The following is a 24,547-nucleotide window of genomic DNA, read 5'->3' on the forward strand; positions in this document are numbered from 1 at the left end:
AAACAATCATAGCAAAAAGCATACAAGAAGTAATAATATAGATGAAAGAAATAGATCTTAAAGCGAGTAATGCTTAAAGTCCCTTTCATATTCTTGAAAGGGACAATAATTCCGAAGAAATTGTGTTATTTAAGGGAGAACGTAACTCAAAGTCTCTTTCATATTCTTGAAAGGGACAATAATTCGGAAGAAATTGTGATATTTAAGGGAGAACGTGTGCTCAAAGTCCCTTTCATATTCTTGAAAGGGATAATAATTCAGAAGAAATGGTGATATTTAAGGGAGAACGTGTACTCAAAGTCTCTTTCATATTCTTGAAAGGGACAATAATTCGGAAGAAATTGTGATATTTAAGGGAGAACGTATTCTCAAGTCCCTTTCATTTTCATTTATATATATATATACATATATATATATATATATATATATATATATATATATATATATATATATATATATATATATACTACTAAAAACTCACCGCAGCACCAAGCCGCCTGAGGCCAACACAGCTACGCACGATCCTCCTCCACCCCAATCTATTCAAAGCCTCCCTTGTTACACCCTCCCACGAAGTTCCCATTTCCTTTAAATCTTTCTTTATAACGTCTTCTCACCTCAGACGGGGACGACCTGCTTCCCGTTTAGCCCTAGATGGTTGGCCGAAAAGAACAATCTTCGGCAATCTGTCATCCTTGATCCGCACAATGTGCCCTAGCCACCTCAACATTTCTTTCATTATAGCCCTAGAGAGCGGTATTTCACCACACTTTTCGTATAGCCTATTGTTTGAAATACGGTCAGTCAGCCGGGTACCCAGAACAATCCTTAAGCAATTTCTCTGGAAAACATCTAACCTCATTTCCTGCCTTAACTGCAGCAGTGTTATTCTCGTACATAGCACTAATCACTTTAATGTATTTGTCTGGTATACCATACAAGGATAAAACCTTTACTAAAGCTCTTCTATCAACAGAATCGAACACTTGCTCGTAATCTATAAAACTGAGGACCAAAGGTGTTTGAAAACTCAGGCACTTCTCAATTATTAGCCTAAGAGTAAAAATTTGGTCAACACATCCTCTACCTTTTCTAAAACCGCGCTGCTCTTCTCTTAAAACTTTGTCTACGGCATATCTCAGTCTATAAAGTATCATATTACTAAGTGATTTACTACCCACAGAGACCAGAGTAATGCTTCGATAATTACCACTCTCACTTTTATCACCTTTCTTATAAAGTGGATTAATTAAGGTTTTCCTAAAATCATTAGGTACTTCCCCTTTTTCAAAAATCATATTCATAATCTTCAATAACTTATTTCTAACCTCAGAGCCACCATATTTAAGAAACTCATTTACCACCCTATCAGCACCTGGAGCCTTATTATTCTTTAATTCTTTTAGTACTGTTGCTAATTCCTCCTCACAAAACAAATCTTCCTTCACATCTAATGTATCACAAACTTTTTCATTTTCCTCTATATTTTTTCCTGCTACTCTATCTCGGTTAAGCAAGTTCTCAATATGTTCGGCCCATCTCTCTTTAGTTTTTTCCTTATCACTATTTGCGACCCCATTCCTATCTTTAACTTGGACAAGTCCGGATTGACTACTCCCTCTCAATTTGTTAACGTGCCAGTACAATATTTTACTATTATGTCGTCTAGCTGCATCTTCCAGATCCTCGGCAATTTTATCCATGCCCTCCACTTCACACCTCTTTAGTTCATATTTTAATGCTTTCTCCACTTTCTTTACACTTCTTTTGTTTTCATACGATCTATCACTCAGATAATTCTTGTACAAGTCCTTTCTCCTTTCTATTAAACATAAAGCCTTTTCACTAATATTCTTAGCTGCAGTTCTAGCTTTCTTCCCTAATACACCTTCAGCAACTTCACAAATTATTTTTCTAAAATTATTCCAACCATCTTCCACATTATCAAATTTTAAACTCTTAAGTTTAGTATTCGACTGTTCCTGGAAAGTTTCTCTCAAATTCTCATCCTGGAGTCTACTAACACCATAACTTCCCGGGAGGTAGTTACCCTTCCGATATTTCAGTTTTAAATTAACCCTTGACACTACTAGATGGTGATCTTTACTTTTAACATCAATAACAGCACTCCTATATACCCTAGTATCTTGGATTGATCCTGCCAGTGTTTTGTATGTTACTGCTTAATCGATAAGGTTTGCTGTCTTTCGATCTTGTGAATGCAATGTTGACTTATGAGTAATTTTAGACAAAACACCGTCCTGGTTTTAACTTGATTGTTGTGCCTATAACATGGCAAAAGTCATTATTCATTACTGTTTTCTTTTCTTACACCAAGTTTAACTAGGCTGGGATACCATCTATCCCTATTTCTACCAACCTGGGCGTTAAAATCTCCCAGTAATAACATCATATTTCTACCCGGGACCTTGTCTATTCGCTCCTGTAACTGTAAGTAAAATTCATCTGAGTCACTAGTATCTCCTCAGTCGGTTCTAAAGGGTCATATACTACTACAATTGATACCTTGAATTTTTTGTCATAAAATGAGCAATTTGTATTCTATTATTAATACTTTTCAAGCCTATACATGACTTAGCAGCTTCCTTATTCATCTCGAGCCCTACTCCCTGTTTATGTACCCTGTCCTTCCTGTTTGAGTAAATAAATTCTATATCACCTAATTTCATGCTATATATATATATATATATATATATATATATATATATATATATATATATATATATATATATATATATATATATATTACATATACAATAAATATATATATATATATATATACACACACACACACACACACTATATATATATATATATATATATATATATATATATATATATACATATATACATACATATATATATATATATATATATATATATATATATATATATATATATATATATATATATATATATATATATATATATATATAATATGTATATTCTTTTCATATTCATATTCTTGTTAACAGCATAGATGCTACATTGAGCATGGACAATAAACGAAAATTGGGTTTTAAGCATTAGGCATGTCTACTGTATTACAATTAATGTACTGCAGAAAACAAGTAGCTTAAGAATATTTGATAAATAAAATAAGCAATTTAAGATTAATTCAGTATTAATTCAGTAAAGAAACTGAGTCAATAAAATTAAGTCAATATTAATTAAGTCAATAAAATAAATTAAAATTGTTCCGTATTGACCTTGTTTCATGCAATCGCTTTATGTCACATCTTCAATAAGAAATAAGTAGATGATTAGAAATATTTCTCTGAAAAATTCAAATAGCAGATTGAAATTTCCCTTTTTATCAATAAATCTAAAGTTTATAAAAAAAAGTCAAACGAAAATCTACAAAATTTTTAATTTTCTAGAATGGGAACGCACACGTATTACCAAATTTGGCAAGTATTATACAAAAAGTGACACTCTACAGCATCTGTTGCATTATTTATCTTTTAGAAGATGAGCACGAGAGCAAAAAAATGTCCTTGAAAACTTGTCATCTGGAAAAATATTACTCAGTATTACAAGATTTTTTTTTCTTAACAATGATAAGGCTTTATTTCCTTTTCTAAACAGAGCTGCTTTGAACAGAATTTTTTTTTTTGGCTACCCAACAGACAATTTTTGTTAATAGCAGTTTTATTTCACATGCTCTAATTCTAGCCAGGGTTTTAGAAAATAAAATGATAATGATAATTCTAGAATTACTTATTTAAGTTAATCTGATTTGTTTAAATATATTTTAAATTGTTTTATTATAATTTAAGATAATTTTTCAAGTTCTTGGAGATATTTCCAAGCTTAAAATAAAACCTGTAAAAAACTGAAAAAAAAATGTTTTTGTTACACAGAAAATAATCTGATCAATTTTACTGCTACAACTTTGAAGCACCAAGGTCATCAAAACGAAATGGTTTTCTCTCCTTCGACCAATCTTAGAACTATTCATCACTAAAAGCCGCTGTTTTCTAAGATTGGTCTTCGGTTTTGTTTTTTCAAAAATGTTCAATATATTCCAGATATTTCGAATTTTTTGGAAAATATTTCAAAATTTAGGGCAGCACCAAATTTAAATTGTTGTTGCCACACGGAACCATGGAAATGAATAGGCAAAACATATTAGATAAATTCGACAAAGCTTTTATTTCGTCAAAATCCAAACACTACCAGTCTGTTGTTTCTCAAAACCGCTATAGCTTCTAAGGAGAACTACAACCTCCGTTTGGTACCATTTGTCTTTAGGTGACCATTTCCTTTTTTTATTAATAAATCTAAAGCTTATAAAAAAAAGCCAAACGAAAATCTACAAAACTTTTAATTTTCTAGAATGGGAACGCACACGTGCTGAACGGCACTTATTAGGCGTATTTGCTGACCGGCCAGGTTGACACCTGTCATCAAAAGAACCATGTACTTGAACACCTCCACCAAATCAATTATCGTATGCTTAGGAGCAGGGGTGGATCTAGAGAAAAATCTTGGGGGGGGGGGTTGTAACAAGGTCACCAATAAGCAAGATCTGACATTCCATCAGCGTTTTTTTTTTACTTGAAATAGTTCAATTAATTGATTTTAATTAATTTGGATTAATTAAATTAAGTTTGACACCAGGTACTTCCGAAAACTGCATAGCTACATTTCTATCTAATTTTTAAAGATATAAAGTTGATTTTTTTTTATTTTTTCATAATTAATTTTTTTAAGATATATGGCAACTTTCCACTCTACCAATTAAAATAATCAGATTTAATTTTCACTGTTTTATTTTAAGGCAAATTCAAATGTTTGAAATAACTTTAAGATTTTATATTTGATTTAATGCTTTATAGGCGATTTTGGTTTCAGAATTTGTTTTCTCTTTTTGTGTATATTCTAATAATTATGTTTTTATTCTCTTTAAGTTTTACCTTTTGAATCAAAACAACGATAGATAGAAGTTTTAAAAAGCCACACTGATCGATATAACTAATACATATAACTGTACATTCTGAGAAAAATTAAACACATACTGGATAGTACCTAAGTCACTTCATTTTAAATTAAAATACCTGTTTTTTAAATGAGCGTACTTCTTTTTTTTTATTACATATTTACTTTTCTTCGTTTTTCCTAGTTTTTTCTTTTTATATAGTATTATATTAGCTCTTTCTTGTTGCATAGTTTAAAAATTGGAATTTTATTTTTATTTATATATGAAACATAACGACATGTCATGTGACATAATCGTGTGGCGTAACCGAATAATGTCAAGTAACAATGAATTTGGTTGGCGTAATCAAATAATGTCAAGTAACAATGAATATGGTTGGCGTAGTCAAATAATGTCAAGTAAGAATGAATTTGGTTGGGTCATCCTCAATGCTATGCTGTAGACTTCGGTATTTTTAAGCGTACGTGATGAACGGCCAGGTTGACACCTATCATCAAAAGAACCATGTTCTTAAACACCTCAACCAAATCAATTATCGTATGCTTAGTAGGAGCAGGGATGGGTTTAGAGCAAAATCTGGGGGGAGATGTAACAAAGTCACCAATAAGCAAAATCTTGGGGAGTCAATGTGACGAGGGGGCCAATAATAGACCAAATTGACAAATTTGTTTAAAAAAAGAGTGAAAACAGAAAAAAAACAAGGAATGAGGGCGCCAGAAAAAATATTGGGGGGGTCGGTGTTCTCACGGCCCCTGGATCCTCTAGTGAGTAGGAGGATACTTAACATTGAAATGGAGCGTATAATATACCTATGTTCTAATAATTGAGCGTTCATTTTTTAAATAATATCCAATTATTCTTGGGCTTTCTTTGCTTGGAAATTTAATCGTATTTAAATTTTTATTGATTTAATTTCATAATTATGAAAATGAAAAATCAAAATTATTCCATTGAAAAAAAATCATTGCAAATAGTAAGGTGAGTAATGCAGCACCCTCTATTATGATTTTGGGTAATCGGATTCTTAAATTGGGTGCTTGTCTAAAATATAAAACACGCTCGAGAACTTGTATTGCGAATACTCGGTTTTTCACGCTGTCTATACCAGACAATAACCTTCGGCTCGTTGAGAAACCACATTATAGCTTTTTTGTAATTAAATATTTATTTGGTATTTTGGTTAGGTTATGTTAGGTTATGCTCTCTGGGCGGTCTCCCTTCCATAGTTTTTTTTGGTAGTATTCATAATTTCGTTACTAAAGCATTGTATTTTCATCATATTTTGTTTTGTTTCATTAGCATTCACCAAACTTCACTTCTCGAGTGTATTTTATATAATAGACAAGTACCAAAAATGGTTTAAACTGAAGGTGTTCCATTAAAAGTCTTTAGGGTAGGTGGAACATAAAGAATACTGAATTTTTTTTGTACGGTTGTAGAAACATTAAAAAAGACAAGATATAGAAGCTTTTATTGCGTAGTACCAAAAAAAACGCTGAATTGGGTGCCCTTTGCGCCTAATGAGAATAATTAAAATGGGAAAAAAAAAAACTCAGTTATGGTGTAACAATTATTATGCTATTCCTTGCTATTAAGTTAACGTTGACAGCAGTACCTTACTGTCTTGCTTTCAATTTTTTTTTTATCCGTCCCAATTCCAAGTCTTTATTTTTTCATCCGTCATGGGTCCTACCATACTGCCATCTACCTGATGATTAGCGAAAGAAGATCTGTCAGCTTTACTCTAGTAAATATTATGCTTTTAGTTTAATGTTTACTACTACTACCACTACTACTACTACTAACAACTCACCGCACGACCAAGCTGCCTGAGGCCAGCACAGCTACGCACGCTCCTCCTCCATCCCAATCTATTCAAAGCCTCCCTTTTTACACCAGCCCATGAAGTTCCCATTTCCTTTAAATCTTTCTTTATGACGTCCCACCACCCCAGACGAGGACAACCTGCTTTCCGTTTAGCCCTAGACGGTTGGCCGAAAAGAACAATCTGTCATCCTTCATCCGCACAGCATGCCCTAGCCCCCTCAACCTTTCTTTCATTATAGCCCTAGAGAGCGGTATTGAACCACATTTTTCGTATAGCCTATTATTTAAATACGGTCAGTCAGCCGGGTACCCAGAACAATCCGTAAGCAATTTCTCTGGAAAACATCTGGCAAAACTTCGTGCGCTTTTCAGAGCGCCCAAGCTTCAGAGCCATATTTTACCACTGTCATCACTGTAGCTTCTAATATTCTAATCTTGGTTTGCAGACTTATCTTCCTATTCTTCCTCACTTTTTTTAACAGTGAAAAAAACACCCTGAGCCTTGGCTATTCTACTTTTGGCATCTTCACTGCTTCCACCATCTTTACTAATAATACTACCATGTTAAGTGAAGCTGTCCACCTGATCAATCTTTTCATTACCCAACTTCACCTTTTCATCTTCACTTACTCCTAGACTTAGTGACTTAATCTTCTTAGCATTAATTTTCAAACCTTTTCTTGCACCATGAACTCGCAAAACCTTTTAAAGTTCATTCATTTTGCTAACACTTTCATCTAGGATGCTTAAATCATCAGCATAATCTAAGTCCAGGAAAGTTTTTCTTCCCCATTTGATTCCGGGTTCTCCCATCGCCTTTCCTGTGCTCCTTAAGAAAGAGCCCATCAAAATAATCCATAGAAAAGGGGGATAGAACATAACCCTGCTTAACTCCTGATTTAATACAAAAACAGCTGCTAACCTCATTTCCTACTTTAACCGCAGCAGTTTTATTCTCGTATATAGCACTAATGACTTTAATGTATTTGTCTGGTATACCATACAAGGATAAAACCTTTACTAAAGCTCTTCTATCAACAGAATCGAACGCTTGCTCATAATCTATAAAACTGAGGACCGAAGGTGTTTGAAAACTCAGGCACTTCTCAATTATTAACCTAAGAGTGAAAGTTTGGTCGACTCATCCTCTACCTTTGCTAAAACCGCACTGTTCTTCTCTTAAAGCTTTGTTACGGCATCTCTCAGTCTAAAAAGTATCATATTACTAAGTAATTTACAGAGACCAGACTAATCCCTCAATAATTAGCACACTCACTTTTATCACCTTTCTTATAAAGTGGCTTAATTAAGGTTTTTCTAAAGTCGTTAAGTACTTCCCCTTTTTCAAAAATCATATTCATAATCTTCAGTAACTTATTTCTAACCTCAGAGCCACCATATTTAAGAAACTCATTTACCACCCTATCAGCACCTGGAGCCTTATTATTTTTTCGTCCTTTTAGTACTGTCGCTAATTCCTCCTCATAAAACAAATCTTCCTTCACATCGAATGTATCACAAACGTTTTCATTTTCCTCAATATCTCTTCCTTGAACTCTATCTCGGTTAAGCAAATTCTCAAAATGTCCGGCACATCTCTCTTAAGTTTTTTCTTATCGCTAATTGTGGCCCCATTCCTATCTTTAACTGGGCCAAGTCCGCATTGACTACTCCTTCTCAATTTGTTAACATGCCAGTACAATATCTACTATTATGCCGTCTAGCTGCATCTTCCAGATCCTCGGCAATTTTATCCATGGCCTCCACTTCACACCTCCTTAGTTCATATTTTAATGCTTTCTCCACTTTCTTTACATTCCTTTTGTTTTCATATGATCTATCACTAAGGTAATTCTTGTACAAGTCCTTTCTCCTTTCTATCAAACATAAAGCTTTTTCACTAATATTCTTAGCTGGAGTTCTAGCTTTTTTCCCTAAGAAACCTTCAGCAACTTCACAAATTATTTTTCTAAAATTATTCCAACCATTTTCCACACTATCAAATTTTAAACTCTAAAGTTTAGTATTCAACTGTTCCTTGAAGTTTCTCTCAAATTATTATCCTGGAGTCTACCAACATCATAACTTCCCCGGAGGTAGTTACCCTTCCGACATTTCTGCTTTAAATTAACCCTTGACACTACTAGATGGTGATCTTTACTTTTAACATCAATAACGGCACTCCCATATACCCTAGTTTCTTGTATTGATCCTGCCAGTCTTCGGTTTACAATAACATAATCAATAAGGTTTGCTGTATAACCATCACGTGAATACCATGTTAACTTATGAGCCATTTTATGACCAAACACCGTATTGGTTATAACTAAATTGTTATACCTACAAAATTGCAAAAGTCTGTATCCATTACTGTTTTCTTTTCCAACACGAAATTTACCTAGGCTAGGATACCATCTATCCCTATTTCTACCAACATGGGTCTTAAAATCTCCTAATAAAAACACCACATTTCTACCTGGGATCCTGTCTATTTGCTTCTATAACTGTCTGAAAAGCTCACTCAAGTGATTATTTTGTTTGTAAGTTAGTTCTACAGGGGCGTATATAGCTTTAACTGATGTTCTGAACTTTTTAGTCATAAAATGATCAATTAGTATCCTGTAATTATTTTTTTTCCAGCCTAAGCAAGAAATGCTAGGCTTATCTTTTATCATGAGCCCGACTCCATGTCTATGTACCCCATCCTTCCTGCCTGAGTAAACAAATTCTATGTCACCTAATTTCACACTTCCTACCCCTGGGATATGAGTTTCTGAAACTCTTAATAAATCCAGTTCGGATCGTCTGAATTCGTCAGTCAAAATGTCGATACGATAGTCATCTTTTAACACCTTAACATTCCATGTTCCAATTTTCATGTTCTTTAAATCATTGAAATTATTGTCGCCTCAGGAAAAGTAATGATCCCGGATACCAGTGCAGGACGGGGATCACATATATTCTCAAATCTACACCGAAGTACTTAAGCCGACTTAGAACCGAACAGCAAGAAGTCCCTGGGACCTCAATGAATGGAGGCTTTGTGCAATTCTGGGCCCATCTTGGTACAACATGGTTTTCAGCACTTGGCGATGCTTTTCTATCAACAAGAGTCGAAATCTTGCACAGACATCTCAAGCCTATTACCTCCGACTCATTATATATTCATGCCTAAAATATTATGCTACTTTGAGGAGGCAGCCCATAATAGATAAATTAGCTAGGAAGAGTTTTTTCAGCCCGAAGACGCCCGTCAAAACATATCAAGCCCAGAAGATTTATCCGTTAGTCAGAATCCCGTGCGAATGCTGTATCGTTTACTAGGCTATAATTTCCTCGAGGGGCGCCACTCTTCAATTAGGAATAGAGTCGACCGCAAGGTCCCCAGTCTTGCAGGTACCCAGAAAGGGTAGAGGCAGCCCTTTGCAGAGGCCGTTGTCCATAGACCTGGATCTTACGCCCTGCCGTAGTTGTCCTCCTATAGAGGATCCTCCCGTGATGGTGTTCTGTTCACCATGCAATTTAACCCATTACTGGGAGAAGGTTCGTAACTCCTTGGACTTGTGGACAAACCAGTGGGCCCTTTTGAGTGTACGTTTGAGGGGCCTTCTTCCTCCTCCGCCTGTATTTATGACCCCGGGTGAGGGTGTCCCAGTTTCTATTATGGACCCCAGGGACAAGGTCCCCCCTTGGTGCGTGCCTCCTGTGGAGGTACCCTACATATATGCAGGGCGTTCCCATATCGCCACCTGGAGACACGCTGAATGGCCGGGAAAGAAGATCTGTCAGCTTTACTCCAGTAAATATTCTGCTATTAGTTTAATGTTTACAAAATTTTGTTACTGCCTTACTTTCCCATAAAATATTTTTTTTTACCCGTCCCAATTCTAATTCTTTATTTTTTCGTCCGTCACGGGTGCTACATTACTGCCATCTTTATGATAATTAGGGGAAAGAAGATCTGTCAGCTTTACTCTAGTAAATATTATGCTATTAGTTTAATGTTTACAATATTTTGTTACTGCCTTACTTTCCTATAAAATATTTCTTTTTTACCCATCCCAATTCTAATTCTTCATGTTTTCGTCCGTCACGGGTGCTACAGTAGTGCCATCTACATCATTATTAGGGGAAAAAGATCTGTCAGCTTTACTCTAGTAAATAGTATGCTATTAGTTTATTGTTTACAGCATTTTGTTACTGCCTTAATTTCCTATAAAATATTTTTTTACCCCTCTCAATTCCAAGTCTTGATTTTTTCGTCCGTCATGGATGGTACGTTACTGCCATCTACATAATAATTAGGGGAAAGAAGATTTGTCAGCTTTACTCTAGTAAATTTTATGCTATTAGTTTAATGCTTACATCATTTTGTTACTGCCTTAGTTTCCTATAAAATAGTTATTTTTACCCGTTTCAATCCCAAGTCTTTATTTTTTAGTCCGTCCAGGGTGCTACATGGCTGCCATCTACATGATAATTAGGGGGAAAGAAGATTTGTCAGCTTTACTCTAGTAAATATTATGTTAATAGTTTAATGTTTACAGTATTTTGTTATTGGCTTACTTTCCTATAAAATGTTTTTTTTACCAGTCCCAATTCCAAGTCTTTATTTTTTCGTCCGTCATGGATGATACATAATTGCCATCTACATGATAATTGGGGGAAAGAAGATCTGTAAGCTTTACTCTAGTAAATATTATGCTATTAGTTTAATGTTTACAGCATGTTGTTACTGCCTTACTTTCCTACATAATATTTCTTTTTTACCCGTTCCACTTCCAAGTGCTGTCCTGTCCTCACGGGCAATACATTACTGTTATCTATATACTGGAAAATTAAGGATATACGTGCCTAAGATTACTTTTTAAAATATTGAGTGAAGTGACATTTCTATTTTGTTCTTTAAGGAGAAACGGAAAATAAATCAGCCAATTGAAACACCAAATTTCGGTGCAAGCAAAAAAAATCTGTCTCGCATTTTCATTGGTTGATTGCTATAAAATTTTGCTATGTGCGTGTGACACTAAAAAGAAAAGCGATACAAGTGAAATATAGACTGCCATGTATGAATATACATCAACACATTATAAAATATTCATGAGGTATTCCTGATGTCGTTCATTTTGCAAACTATTAGTTTGGATATTACAGGGCTCAGTTCTCAGCGCAGATAAATTGTTTAGTGAATCGTAGTTCAGAGGGTTTAGAAATTTACAAGTTTAAAGTGAAAACAGGACCATCAACTTCATGTCGGGGAGCAATATCAGTAAAAAGAAGGGAGGGGGGTACTATTGCCTGAACTTGACCTTTCTGATTTGTATCAGAATCAAATGGTAACATGTAGATATTAAAGATTACCTATGCTCGTACGTTCTGAGCCAAGTACTCTTGGCTCAGAAAGTATTGCTCGTACTTCCTGAGCTAGTACTTTCATTTAAGTTATTCTAAAATCGGTAAAATCCAAAAGACCTAACAACTCCTAAATAGTCATGGTTGCAGCGGCAGACGCAATCTAGTAAAGACGAAATTTGAGCCCATAGTAAACAAAAATTTAACAGATTACCATTTGAGGAATGGTAACTGATGGTAAACTAATAGTGAATTGATGGTAAAATGAGTAATAATTAAAATTTGAAGCTGGATCAGGAATAGTGACTACTATTTCAATTAATGTTAATGGTAAAAGCTATTTGTCCAAACAAAATTATAGGAATTTCTAAAATAGCTTAAAGCCCCTCAAAATTGATGAATTGAAATGAAAATTGCACCATTAGAATCTCCTTACCAAAAAAAAACCATTTACTACGACTACTACTGCTAACAGCTCACTCCAGCACCGATCCGCCTGAGGCCAATATAACTACGCACGCTCCTGCTCCATCCCAAACTATTCAAAGTCTCCCTCTTTACACCATCCCAGGAAGTTCCCATTTCCTTTAAATCTTTCTTTATGACGTCCTCCAATACCAGATGAGGACGAACCTGCTTTCCGTTCAGTCCTAGACGGTTGACCGAAAAGGAAAATCTCCGGCAATCTGTCATCCTTCATCCGCAGAACGTGCCCTAGCCATCTCAACCTTTCTTTCAGTATAACTCTAGAAGGTGGTATTGAACCACATTTTTCGTAGAACCTACTCTTTCAAATACGGTCAGTCAGCCGAGTATCCAGAACACCCCATATAGAAACCCCATTTAGGAAAGTTACATTCCCCCATCTTGAGCAACAAGGAAAATCATTTTTTTTTTAAGCACAGGAAGCAATGACGGGTTTCCTTTTCTTTTTTTCTCTTTCCCGCTAGTGCGCCACTACAAACACCATATAGGGGTGTTTAAAGGCTCATTTCTAAGCTAATTTCAATATCTAGTGCCTTTTGGAAATAAAAAAAGATAATATTGAAATAAAATACAATTTTGGAAAACTGGATCTTCATTGTTTCTGAAACTGGGTATTCCCAAGTGATCACTTGGGACTGTTTCATTGAATTTGAGATTTTTTATGTTTTAGGTGTTTTTGCTTTTGTGTTTTGCTGTTAAGTTTATGATGGCCTACATTTGCTAGTGACAACATTGCGTGTCAATGGACTCTTCTATTCAGTTAATTGTGTTTTTTTACTGTTTGTCCTAGGTGATTTGATGGGTAAAGCAAGGTCAGGACCTCGTTCAAGTGCATATCTGTCTTAATTAGTAAAGTAGGAAAAAAGTTTTTTGTCTCACAGAATAAATACCTTAACACATTATACAGTTCAAACAAAACAGAATCGCCATTTGAAAATAAAAGTTTTAGTGAGAATTAATTTGGACAAGCCATTTATACAGTTTGGGAGCTAACACAGCGTTGCCTTAATATTGATTTTTGGTAAACCGCATATTGGCAAAAATTAATTAAGTGCAATTAACAGCGTAAAAACTGACAATTATAAAATAATAAACAGTCGAGTCAATTTAGTCGGATCAATCTAATATTTTAAGTTAAAACTCTCAGGATAATAGGTGACAATAAATACCAGCCCAAGGCAAGTTGACTAGAGCTGCAAAAAAAATTTAACGTGACTTTTTCATACTAAGTAGCTCTAATATTGTTCCAACTAGTGAGAACTGTTCAAGGTTCAATCGAGTTTAATTAATAAAACAGTAAATATAAAAATTTAAATTATGCTGCTCTGTGACAAAATGCACAATGAGAACTAAAAGCAGAAAAGATTCCTTATTAACGTGCAGCTGGGTTCCCATTTCGCTCTTCAGCAAAACCAAACGCCTCCTCAGTATATTGAGACATCTAACCTTAAGACTAAGGTTCCTCCCCTCCTCGTTGGAGGTATAACTATCTCTACTGTTTAAAACAACAAAAAGAAAACAAACTAATATTAAAACAATCATCCTCCAACTTCATCTAATTTAAATTATCTTCAACTTTCTTATCTTTAACTAAACATTCCTTCAAAAAATCAACTTTCAACTTCAAAAAAAATATCGACCTCTATCTTCATCTAATCTGAATTATCTTTAACTTTCTTATCTTAAGCTAAACGTTCCTTCAAAAAATCAACCTCCGACTTAAAAAAAAATCAACCTCCAACTTCATCTAATTTAAATTATCTTCAACTTTCTTATCTTTAGCTAAACATTCTTTCAGAAAATCAACCTCCAACATCAAAAAAAGAATCAACCTCCAACTTCATCTAATCTAAATTGTTTTCAACTTTCTTATCTTTAGTTAAACGTTCCTTCAAAAAATCAACCCCAAAATTAAAAAAAAATCAACCTCCAACTTTATATAATTTCGGTTATCTTAAACTTTCTTATCTTTAGCTAAACATTCCTTCAAGAAATCAACCTTCAACTTAAAAAAAAAATCAACCTCCAACTTCATATAATCTAAATTATCTTTAACTTTCTTATATTTAGCTAAAAGTTCCTTCAAAAAATCAACCTCCAACTTAAAAAAAACAACCTCCAACTTCATCTAATCTAAACTATCTTCAGCTTTCTTATCTTTAGCTAAATATTCCTTCAAAAAATCAACTTCCAACTTTAAAAAAAAAATCTACCTCCAACTTCATCTAATCTAAATTATCTTCAACTTTCTTATCTTTAGCTAAACGTTCCTTCAAATTATGTCGTCAAATAAATTCGTCGAAATTTTGTCAAATAATTATTCCTTCAAATAATTAGTCATTTAGAAAGCCCCAAGAGAACTCCTACGTCTCAGCTGTTGTGAAATCATGCTCCGCAATTTAGCACATAAAAAAATTCTTCTTATCTGAAAAAAATGGAGTTCATCTCACCTGAAGGTCAGAAGCAGATGGCATCTTCCGATAATACTGTTTAGCCATAAATTGTAACAGTTTTAGAAAGAGCATGGAAGTAACCTCGAGAAGAACTTAAAAAAGTAAACTGAATACGAAAGACGTTAAGATGAACAGAGGCGGACCTGGAAGCGAAAAGCTAAGGGGGCATTTGTATTAGGCGGTCCTACCAACAACCCTCCTTATAGAAGGAATCTATTGTGCTTTTTCGTATTTAATCAGAAAGGGTGTTGAATAATTAGTGGAAATTGTGCTCTGCGTCATTATTTTCGAAATTTGCGCCGCAAGGCAAATTAGTACTACCCACTAAGAAAGAAGTAGGCTTATAGCAGGAAGAGGACAGATATTGCTAATTATTTTTTGTGCTAAATCTCCTCGATGCTCTGTTTGGACTCGGTGTTTCTCAGGGTATACACAAAGGGAGAGCGGAATCGTATTTTCCGCTCTATAAAATTTTAAGCTTTCGTCCTGCATCGTAGAAATCAGGGCAAAAGAACACTCACAATATTTCTCCTTTTCAGAAGGATGTTTAACACCACTGAGAGTTTTTCGACTTTCTGTCGCAACATAAAATATATATTTAGACTAGATACAAAAAAAATAACTGGAATAAAAGAGAAAAAAAACTACTGCACTGACAAAAGCGATGTTAAAGTCTTCAGATCTTTTTCCCCGTCTTCTGAAACATCTTCAAACTGCACTGAATCAAGTATTTTGTCCTAATAAGCTTTAGTTTGCTGAAGGATCTTTCGCAGCTGACTTGAGAAAACAAAAGCGTCAGCAGATATTCGTTGGCAAGAAAAATTGAAGTGTAAGCTGGCGAGCACAGATTGAGCCGTAATAACAGCTGATACTCGCAAACTGTACAATTGTTGAAAGAATTACAAGAATTTTTATCTCACACATCATCCACTCCACATTCAGCTCCAAGTTCAAGTTCATCATCATATTCTGCACCACACCTATTTTAATGACCTGTGCTAACAATTTTGTCGTACACTAAAGCAAAGCTTTTCAGCTCTGACTTCAGCTTTTGATGAGAAACCTTCACCATCTCTCCAACGTTTCTAGGGGCCGACTCTGGCATTTCACCTCGACGAACAATGCTGATCTGAGAAATACACGCCGAAAATCAACTGTTTGTTTTCTCAATTGGATTCAGATGAAGTTTTGAGTGGAAAGAACTGCTGTTTTCCACGGAGGACAGAACGTGCACTGCATCTAAGTGCAGGCAATCCTCACTGGAAAGCATCCATACAAGTGACATTTCTTTTGACCACCAACTGGTTTTTGCCGACTTTCTGTAATCTTCTTAACTTCGACTGTTCTTTTTTTTGTTCTCTGCTTGCTGTTGGCATAGGCTAATTTGTTTTTGTATCTCAGCAAAGAAACATGACATTCTGTTCATGGTGCCGAAGAGATTCAGCGCAACAATCAACGACGCAAAGTTTCATAACGTGACTGTAGTACGAGATATAAACCGAATCTGGAACGCGATTTTAATATGAAAAGGAAGTCCGTCAAATTCGCCCCTCCTGTTAGAAGCACCGTCAAGCGATTCCCCAGCTATAGCTTCGCTCTGAGGTCCATGCTCTTCGATCTTCACTTGTACATGTTCGTTCATACTCCTGCCACTGGAGTCTTGGGCAGGTAGGATATCAAAGATCCGTTCGTGAATTTCTTCTTCTTTCACATATCTTAGCACGATAGAAGCCTGGTCCACAACCCCAGCGTCCTGATTTGTGTCCATTTGGACGCTGTACCTTTTTTCGCCGATTTTGTTCACTATAGCTCTCCGTATGTGTTTCAAAATGCTCCTTATCACTTTCTTGACCGTCGTCTTAGAAAGAAAAGTGACGAGTGAGCCCTGACCCTTAGCTACGTCTCCAAATTTTTTGATCGCATTCGTGTTCGATTTTCCTTTTCTGCTATCATATATTGCTTTTTCCAGATGCTCCTTGAGAGGGACGTCATATTTTGAAAGCATAGGTATTACTTTAAGGAAGTTTCCTTGGTTTATTTCAAGCATTGTTAGAAGCTCAAGCCTCTCCTGGTTGCCATAGCCAAGTCGAAGCTGTGTTTTTCTATTTGAGATGGTGATGGATGCAACAGATGTGAGCTCATGAAATTTAATTTATGAGATAGTGTCTAATTCGACGGTAAAGAGTAGGATACAGGCATGCTCACTGGCAAAGGTGGCTCACCGTCATCTAGCTTTACGTCTAAGTCACCACTTACAGTTTGGTTCAGATACGGTGTAGATTCCTCAGCTATTGGCTCTACTGGTTCAGAAGGCTCCACAGTATTTGACTATATTGGCTCACCCTCTGTCGAAACTGGGACGATGTCGTGTGCTTCTTCGATATGGTTCTAAAAAATGGAATATAAGCATAAAACACCCAGAAACACGAGCAGCCAAAGTAAGGTAAAGCTCTCAAGACTTCTTTAAGATATAGCGGGCATTGAAGCCAGAATGCTTATTCTCGGTTCAAAATCACTTTCCGATCATCTGTCAACAGAAAATAGCCATCCATCAACTAACATCCTTGGGTAAAATGTTGGTATCTACGTCAAATCTTTACGTAGGCTTATAATAACACAGCCAAGAAATTGTCAAGCGGATTTTTTGTTTAAAATTATGTCGACTGCACTTTTGTACGTAGAAAAACGACCGGCCCGAAGCGGCCAAAAACCGAACGGCCCAGGGGGCGATTGCCTCCTTGCCCCTGGCCCAGTCCACATCTAAAGATGAATAGAAAAAGAGATGGCCATATGCATTTTCAATAGATTTCAATGGACGCTTGTGGAATGAATCAATTCTTTTCAGGTTTGATTTGAAAGTTAACTGTCAAAATATGGCAGAATACTGCATGTGATATTTCAGAAGTCTATTGTAAAGTAGATTAGAATATTCTTAACCAACATTCTTTTCAATTTGGCACCGAATTTTCTCAAAAATCAGTTGAGTGAAAATATCGTGGCAAAAAGGGATTTTTGTCCCACACTAGAAATGTTTTTTACCCAATAGAAACACAATTAATGACTGTATTAAGGCCAGACTCACCAAAGTAGGTTGAAACTGAAACTACAAAGGCTCTTTTCATCTAATTACTTAGTAACCAGTACATGCGATTCCAAAAAACAATTCCAAAAAACATTCCAAAAAAAGTGATTGCAATTCATCGTGAAACTAAAAATGAGAACTTAAAATATAAATGAAAGTTTAAAACATTATTTTGAATTTCGAAAAAGGTACACAATATGGGCGGATCCGGGATGTTTCTTAGCAGAGGGTGCATCATAATATGTTGTTCCGGTAAACTTGCGAAGAAAGAAATATCAGTAACTTAAAGGGAACCTCAACAATTATACGCCGTAGGTAGGTGGTGGAAATGATCGTAAATTTAGTCTAAAATATGTTGAGGATTAAAGTTCTAATAAATCAGTTGAAGTTAAAACGATGTAAAAATATTGATAGAAAAAACAGTAAGTTATAAAAACCAACCCGCCAAAAAAAATAAAAAGCTCTCTATCGTTTACAGAAAAATTTTCGGTTCAAATTAGGCAAAAAGTAAAAACATTGTCCGGAAAATACTTTAATTTATAGACAATTAAGCGCGGAAATATGATAGGATGCACATGTACAAAAATAAGTATAAAAATCGTCAGCTGTAGCATATATATAGCAGTATATACAATAAAGTGACAAATGAGTGCAGTCCTATACATATTTAATAAAAAAAAACAAGTTCTTTCAACTGAAAGTAAGGAGCAACATTAAAACTTAAAACGAATTGCGTATTACGTATATGTATTGCGTATTACGTAGTACGTATTACGTAAATCTATTACGTATATGCGAAGGGTTACTCTATCCTCAATACCTCGTTCTTTACGCGATTAAATAAAAAAAAACAAGTTTTTTAAACTGAAAGTAAGGAGCGACATTAAAACTTAAAACGACATACTTATAATATTTTCGAACATGCGGAACAAAATGGCTATCTCAAAATTTTGATCAGGTGACTTTGGGAAAAAATGAGCGTGGGAGGGGGCCTAGTTGCCCTCCATTTTTTTGGTCACTAAAAAAGGGCACTGGAACTTTTAACTTCAATTCCAATGAGCCCTCCCACGGTATTATAGGACAAATGGGTCGATACGATCACCCCTGGAAAAAAAAAACAAACAAACAAACAAATAAAAACGCACCCGTGATCTTTCTTCTGGCAAAAAATGCAATATTCCACATTTTTGTAGATAGGAGCTTGAAACCTCAACAGTAGGGTTTTCTGATATGCGGAATATGATGGTGTGATTTTCATTAAGGTTCTATAACTTTTAGGGGGTCTTTCCCCTTTTATTCGAAAATCAGCCAAATTTTCTCAGGCGCCTAACTTTTGATGGGTAGCACTAAACTTGATGAAAGTTATATATTTGAAATCAGCATTAAAATCTGATTCTTTTGATGTATCTATTTGTATCAAAATACCGTTTTCTAGAGTTTCGGTTACCATTGAGCCGGATCGCTCCTTACTTACAGTTCGTTATTACGAACTGTTTGAAAGTTTTTTTTAGAATTCTTAAAAGAGTTTATTATTCTAATTAAACGGCCTTTGATAGGATGCACATGTACCAAAATAAGTATAAAAATTGTCAGCTGTACATATAGGAGTATATACAATTAAGTGACAAATGAGTGCAGTCCTATACATATTTAATAAAAAAACAAATTCTTTCAACTGAAAGTAAGGAGCAACATTAAAACTTAAAACGAATTGCGTATTACGTATATGTATTGCGTATTACGTAATACGTATTACGTATTACGTAAAACTATTACGTGTATGAGAAGGGTCACTCTCTCCTCAATACCTCGTTCTTTACGCTAAAGTTTTTTTAGAACTTTTAAAAGAGTTTATTATTCTAATTAAACGGCCTATGTGATTTACGAGTCATTCTTAAATAACTGGAACAACAAATCAAACTTTAGCGTAAAGAGCGAATTATTGAGGAGAGGGTGACCCCCCTCATATACGGAATAATTTCTGTTCGTTTTAAGTTTTAATGTCGCTCCTTACTTCCAGTTGAAAAAAACTCTTGTTAGACAAGTTTCTATTTAATAGATTTAGACAAATTTAATTTTTCATCGTTTTCTAAATAATGCTGGGAAATCCACCTCCCACTCCATGGAAAATTTTTTTCCTCCAGAAAAAAATTCCTCCGTAGAAAGATACTCCCACGTAGCTCCCCCTCCCTTCCACCAGAAAATCTCCCCTAAAACACTTGTGTATACGTCCCAATAATCAATACTATATACAAACAGTAAGCAAAATTCATATCTTGCAGCCCCGGGGACTGTGGGGGTTTTTATCATCCTCAAAGACGTAGTTATTAGATTTTTGACTATACTGAAAAAAATGGTCATCTCAAAATTTTGATCGGGCGACTTTGGGGAAAAGATGAGCGTGGGAGGGGGAAAAATGGCACTATAAATTTTGATTTCCAATCAAATGAGCCCTCTCCCGATCTTTTACGATCAATTGTTCGATTCGATCACCCCTGGAAAAAACAACAGGCATCCGTGATCTTTCTTCCGGCAAAAAATGCAAAATTTCATATGTTAGTACATAGGAGCTTGAAACCTGTACAGTGGGGTTCTCTGGTATGCTGAATCTTATGGTGTCATTTTCCCTAAGATCACTAGATTTTTTGTGAGTGTTCCCCCTTTTTTCAAGAATTGTGCATATTTTCTCGGGCTCGTAACTTTTTACGGGTAATATTTGGTGAATTTTACGTATGTTGAATAAGCATCAGAATTCGATTCTTTTGATGTAAATATTGTTATAAAAACTGTTTCTTAGAGTTTCGGTTACTAATGAGTCGCATCGCTCCTTACTTGCCGTTCGTTACCACGAACTGTTTGAAACATAGCTATATTTCGTGACTGCTTGATATTGAGAAGGTAAGAAGTTCTGAAGTAATATTTTAGCTGCATTTCCTTTCCGTGGTGAACTCAAGTGGTGAGTTTCCACTTTTTTCGACATTTCATTGGTAAGTGTTTGAAAAAAAATCGATACCATTCCACTGATTTATACTGGGATTTCAGAGACCAATATATACCAGCTAGATAAAAAAAAATAAACACATAATTATTTGCCTTCTTTTATAAACAACTTTTTGAAAATCTATTTTTCTTAAATGATTACTCTGACCTTTGAAAGAGTATTTCGACTCATATACTTGGTTTTAAGTGTATACTTATACGAACCTTTATTAAAGTTCAAATATTTTTGGAGTTTAGCCTTTATTTTACTGCTTTAGGATGAGCAGAGGCGGTGATACGTCATATAACGCAGAGCTTTAATTAGATGAAAATAGGCAGTAAAGTGGCCACCATTTGCCCACCGAAATCTGAAATGTAAATTAATAAAATGTTTGCACTTCTCATGCATTTACTTTCTATTATAAAAATCCCCCAAAAAAGAACAATGATCTAAAAACCACCCTGCTTTACACAAAAAGCAAACCCAAATTTTATTACAGCCAAAAAAGTAATGATAAAATTTCTTCGCCTCTGTGCAACAGCAAAACTTAAAATCAAATCTTCGACAGTAAAAAGAAGTTTAAATATTATGTTTTTCAGCCCTGTTTTGACAGCACAATCCTTAAATATTATTTTGATCGCCTAAAGAAGTTATGAATAAGTTTCTCCTTCTTTTTAATACGAAATGAAGATTTTTGCCTCCCAGTTGGCTTTTGAGGCAATATGGATATATTCTCGTGATAAATTTAAATTTAATTAAATACTTTTAGGCGGTAATTGTCATCAGTAAAATATACCAGAGACCAAACAAAGTAGCTGAAACTTTGTATCAAACTTGTTTGCAAAAAGAAACAGTCGTAACAATTAAAAACTTATTTACAACTGAAATATTAAAAGCCAGCTTAAAAAAATAACTTTAAAGTGTTACAGCGTCCCAACACCAAACCCGCCAATAAGTTAGATGGGAGCGCGTGCTCCACACATGGATTCGTCATTGGTACACAATGCAATAAGGAACCGAAAACTAACAAATTTTCAAGATTTATTTTTTAATTGAAATATTTACAAGTTTTATATATCTATTGATTCAAGGCACATCTTTGCTACAAGATTCCATGCGTTAGCCCTGTGACAGCTGGGATCGAGTCTTGGGCTAAAGATCTCCATACAAAGAACAATTCCTTGTGCCACCACGGGAAAAAAAACTGGTGGCATCACAGATATGAACCAGTGACCTCTCAAGTAGCGGTCAATTGCGTTTCAACTGAGATACCCCATAAATTTACCACAATAAGCTAGCTCAAAACATTTTTCCATCTAGAGGTAATACAAACATTTAGATGTAATAGAAAAGACCGTTGATTTTTGAACTTTATGAACCACTTAATGATCGAGTTCTGAGTTCTTTATTTAAGAGTAAAAATCCTAAACAAAACCAACTTCAACAAAACCTCCCCCATAAGGCTCCATGGCCGGGAAAGAACAGGGGAGAAAAAAAGTACCAACACACACACAAAAAAAAGAAAATCCAAAAACATCCAGTCGCCCACCTTAATAATCCCCAAAATGACAAGCTAGGCCGGGGGTAGCGCATGATTTTACCAACTCAAATAAATATCCAACTCAATCCAGAGACATCAACTCCAAGGGACCAATATTGTGACCAATATTGTATAAAAATGTCAAAATTGACAATGACCAACAGTTGTCGATTTTTGAAATGAGAAATCAGAAATAAAAAAAAAATTGTTATAGACTCAATACTAAAATTCAGTAGTCATAGATATTGCAAAAAGTATCTTGAATATATAATCTCCTTCTTCATTTTGAAGTATGAACCAGACATGAATCTATTAGGACCCTATGGGTTTAGCTTCACTTATATTTTGAACTTACATAATATGAGAGGTTTCATATCATGCAAGGTTGAGAGGTATCATAATATGAGAGGTTGTTTTTTCTAGCACATTAAAATGGGCCTGAAGATCATTTTTGTTTGTCCAGGTTCTTTAAAGACTTTAGGGATGATGTTGATCAGTAGCGTCCACCAGAAGGGAAGGATAAAGGTGTTCGAGCTCCCCCAGATTTTATTTGCCACCCTAGATTTCGAAAAGCACTTTTCGGTACCTATTTTGGTATTTTCGTTGAAAAAAATTGAAGCAAACGTATATGCCCCTTAGATATTGGAAAACATATCTCCCTCCCACCCTATTTTTTTATTTATGCCAATGTTGTTGTCTGGAGATAACTTCGTATAAAAAGCTATTATACTAGCAAAATAACAATAAAAAAATTGATTTTATGTCCAAGAACCTTCATCAACAATAAATTAATAAGAAGATAAACATAGAAGGATAAAACTGTAAATATAACGGACAATGGAGAAAAAAACACGAGCTCCTATGCAGAGGTGGGTTTTCAGTGTCCAGGGACAGTGTAGAATCCTCCCTCTTCCTTATTAGCACAAAATAAGTAATATTATAGCACTTATTAAAATAAACTCCATTGTGACGCCCCCTCAAAGGCTGTACCTGAAGATAGCTGTCCCATATGCCCCCTAGCTACGCCACTGCTGCAAGATTGATTTTATTTTATTACAATCTCTTCAATTAGTCTTCTAGAGTTCGATTCGCTTCTAATGCTGTTAAGAACAAAATCACTCTAATTTTATTAGAAATTGTATTCATTCAGAATGGAAGAAAGGAATAAAAACATCCGTTTTGTTTTTGTTCATAAAGCTTATCATATTGAAAGTTTTGCTTTTTTTATTCAGTCTGTTGAATTGATCTCTTAATAAGTTGTTTAGAAATATTTTATAATTACTCTATAATCACTTCTGGCAAGGCAATTTTCTGAATAAACAATTCAACAGCTTGGAATATAAGGCCTTGATTTTTTTTTATTCGTGTTTTTCTAGGAAGTAGTTTCACGCCAAAGTTTACAAATCTCCTGGAAAATAGAACAGCTGTTAGAGGTCGAGAAGCTACGTTTTCTTGCCATGTTGCAAACTTGGGAGGATACAGAGTAAGTTCATTCTGTCGTTTTTATTTCAATTGGAATAAATAATCATATTTTACAACAAAACGTTAAAACATCTTTGCTCGAGGATTTGAGTTTTGTTTAGTCAAAAATTTGGTGAATTCAATCAAACTATTTAATTAAAGAAAACAGAGAAAAAAAATACAAAGCCTTAGACCCACAAAAATTTTCTTTGGCCTGTGAAAGTGGGATGCTAAACATTACAATAAATAATATCACTAAAATCAAACAGAAGGACAAGAAAAAGGAGAGGAGAAAAAACAGAAAGGACGACAACAAAACAACACCATACATAATTATGTCAAAGAACAAGGACAGGGGCGTTGTATGGGGGGGGGGCATGACCCTCAACTTTCCAGATGCAGA

General features: G+C 34.9%; 1 protein-coding gene across 1 annotated transcript in view; it reads left to right on the forward strand.

The window, feature by feature from the left end:
- Positions 1-24,547, forward strand: part of LOC148939167 (lachesin-like) — a 336,515-nt gene that overhangs the window by 261,489 nt on the left and 50,479 nt on the right. Inside the window, exon 3 of the mRNA XM_089106648.1 lies at positions 24,060-24,166. Coding sequence (XP_088962774.1) covers positions 24,060-24,166 — 107 coding nt within the window. The remainder of the gene's footprint in view (positions 1-24,059; positions 24,167-24,547) is intronic.

Source organism: Artemia sp. Qi Xiang Cuo, chromosome 21, assembly GCF_049724085.1.
Source record: "Artemia sp. Qi Xiang Cuo chromosome 21, ASM4972408v1, whole genome shotgun sequence".
Classification (NCBI taxonomy): domain Eukaryota; kingdom Metazoa; phylum Arthropoda; class Branchiopoda; order Anostraca; family Artemiidae; genus Artemia; species Artemia sp. Qi Xiang Cuo.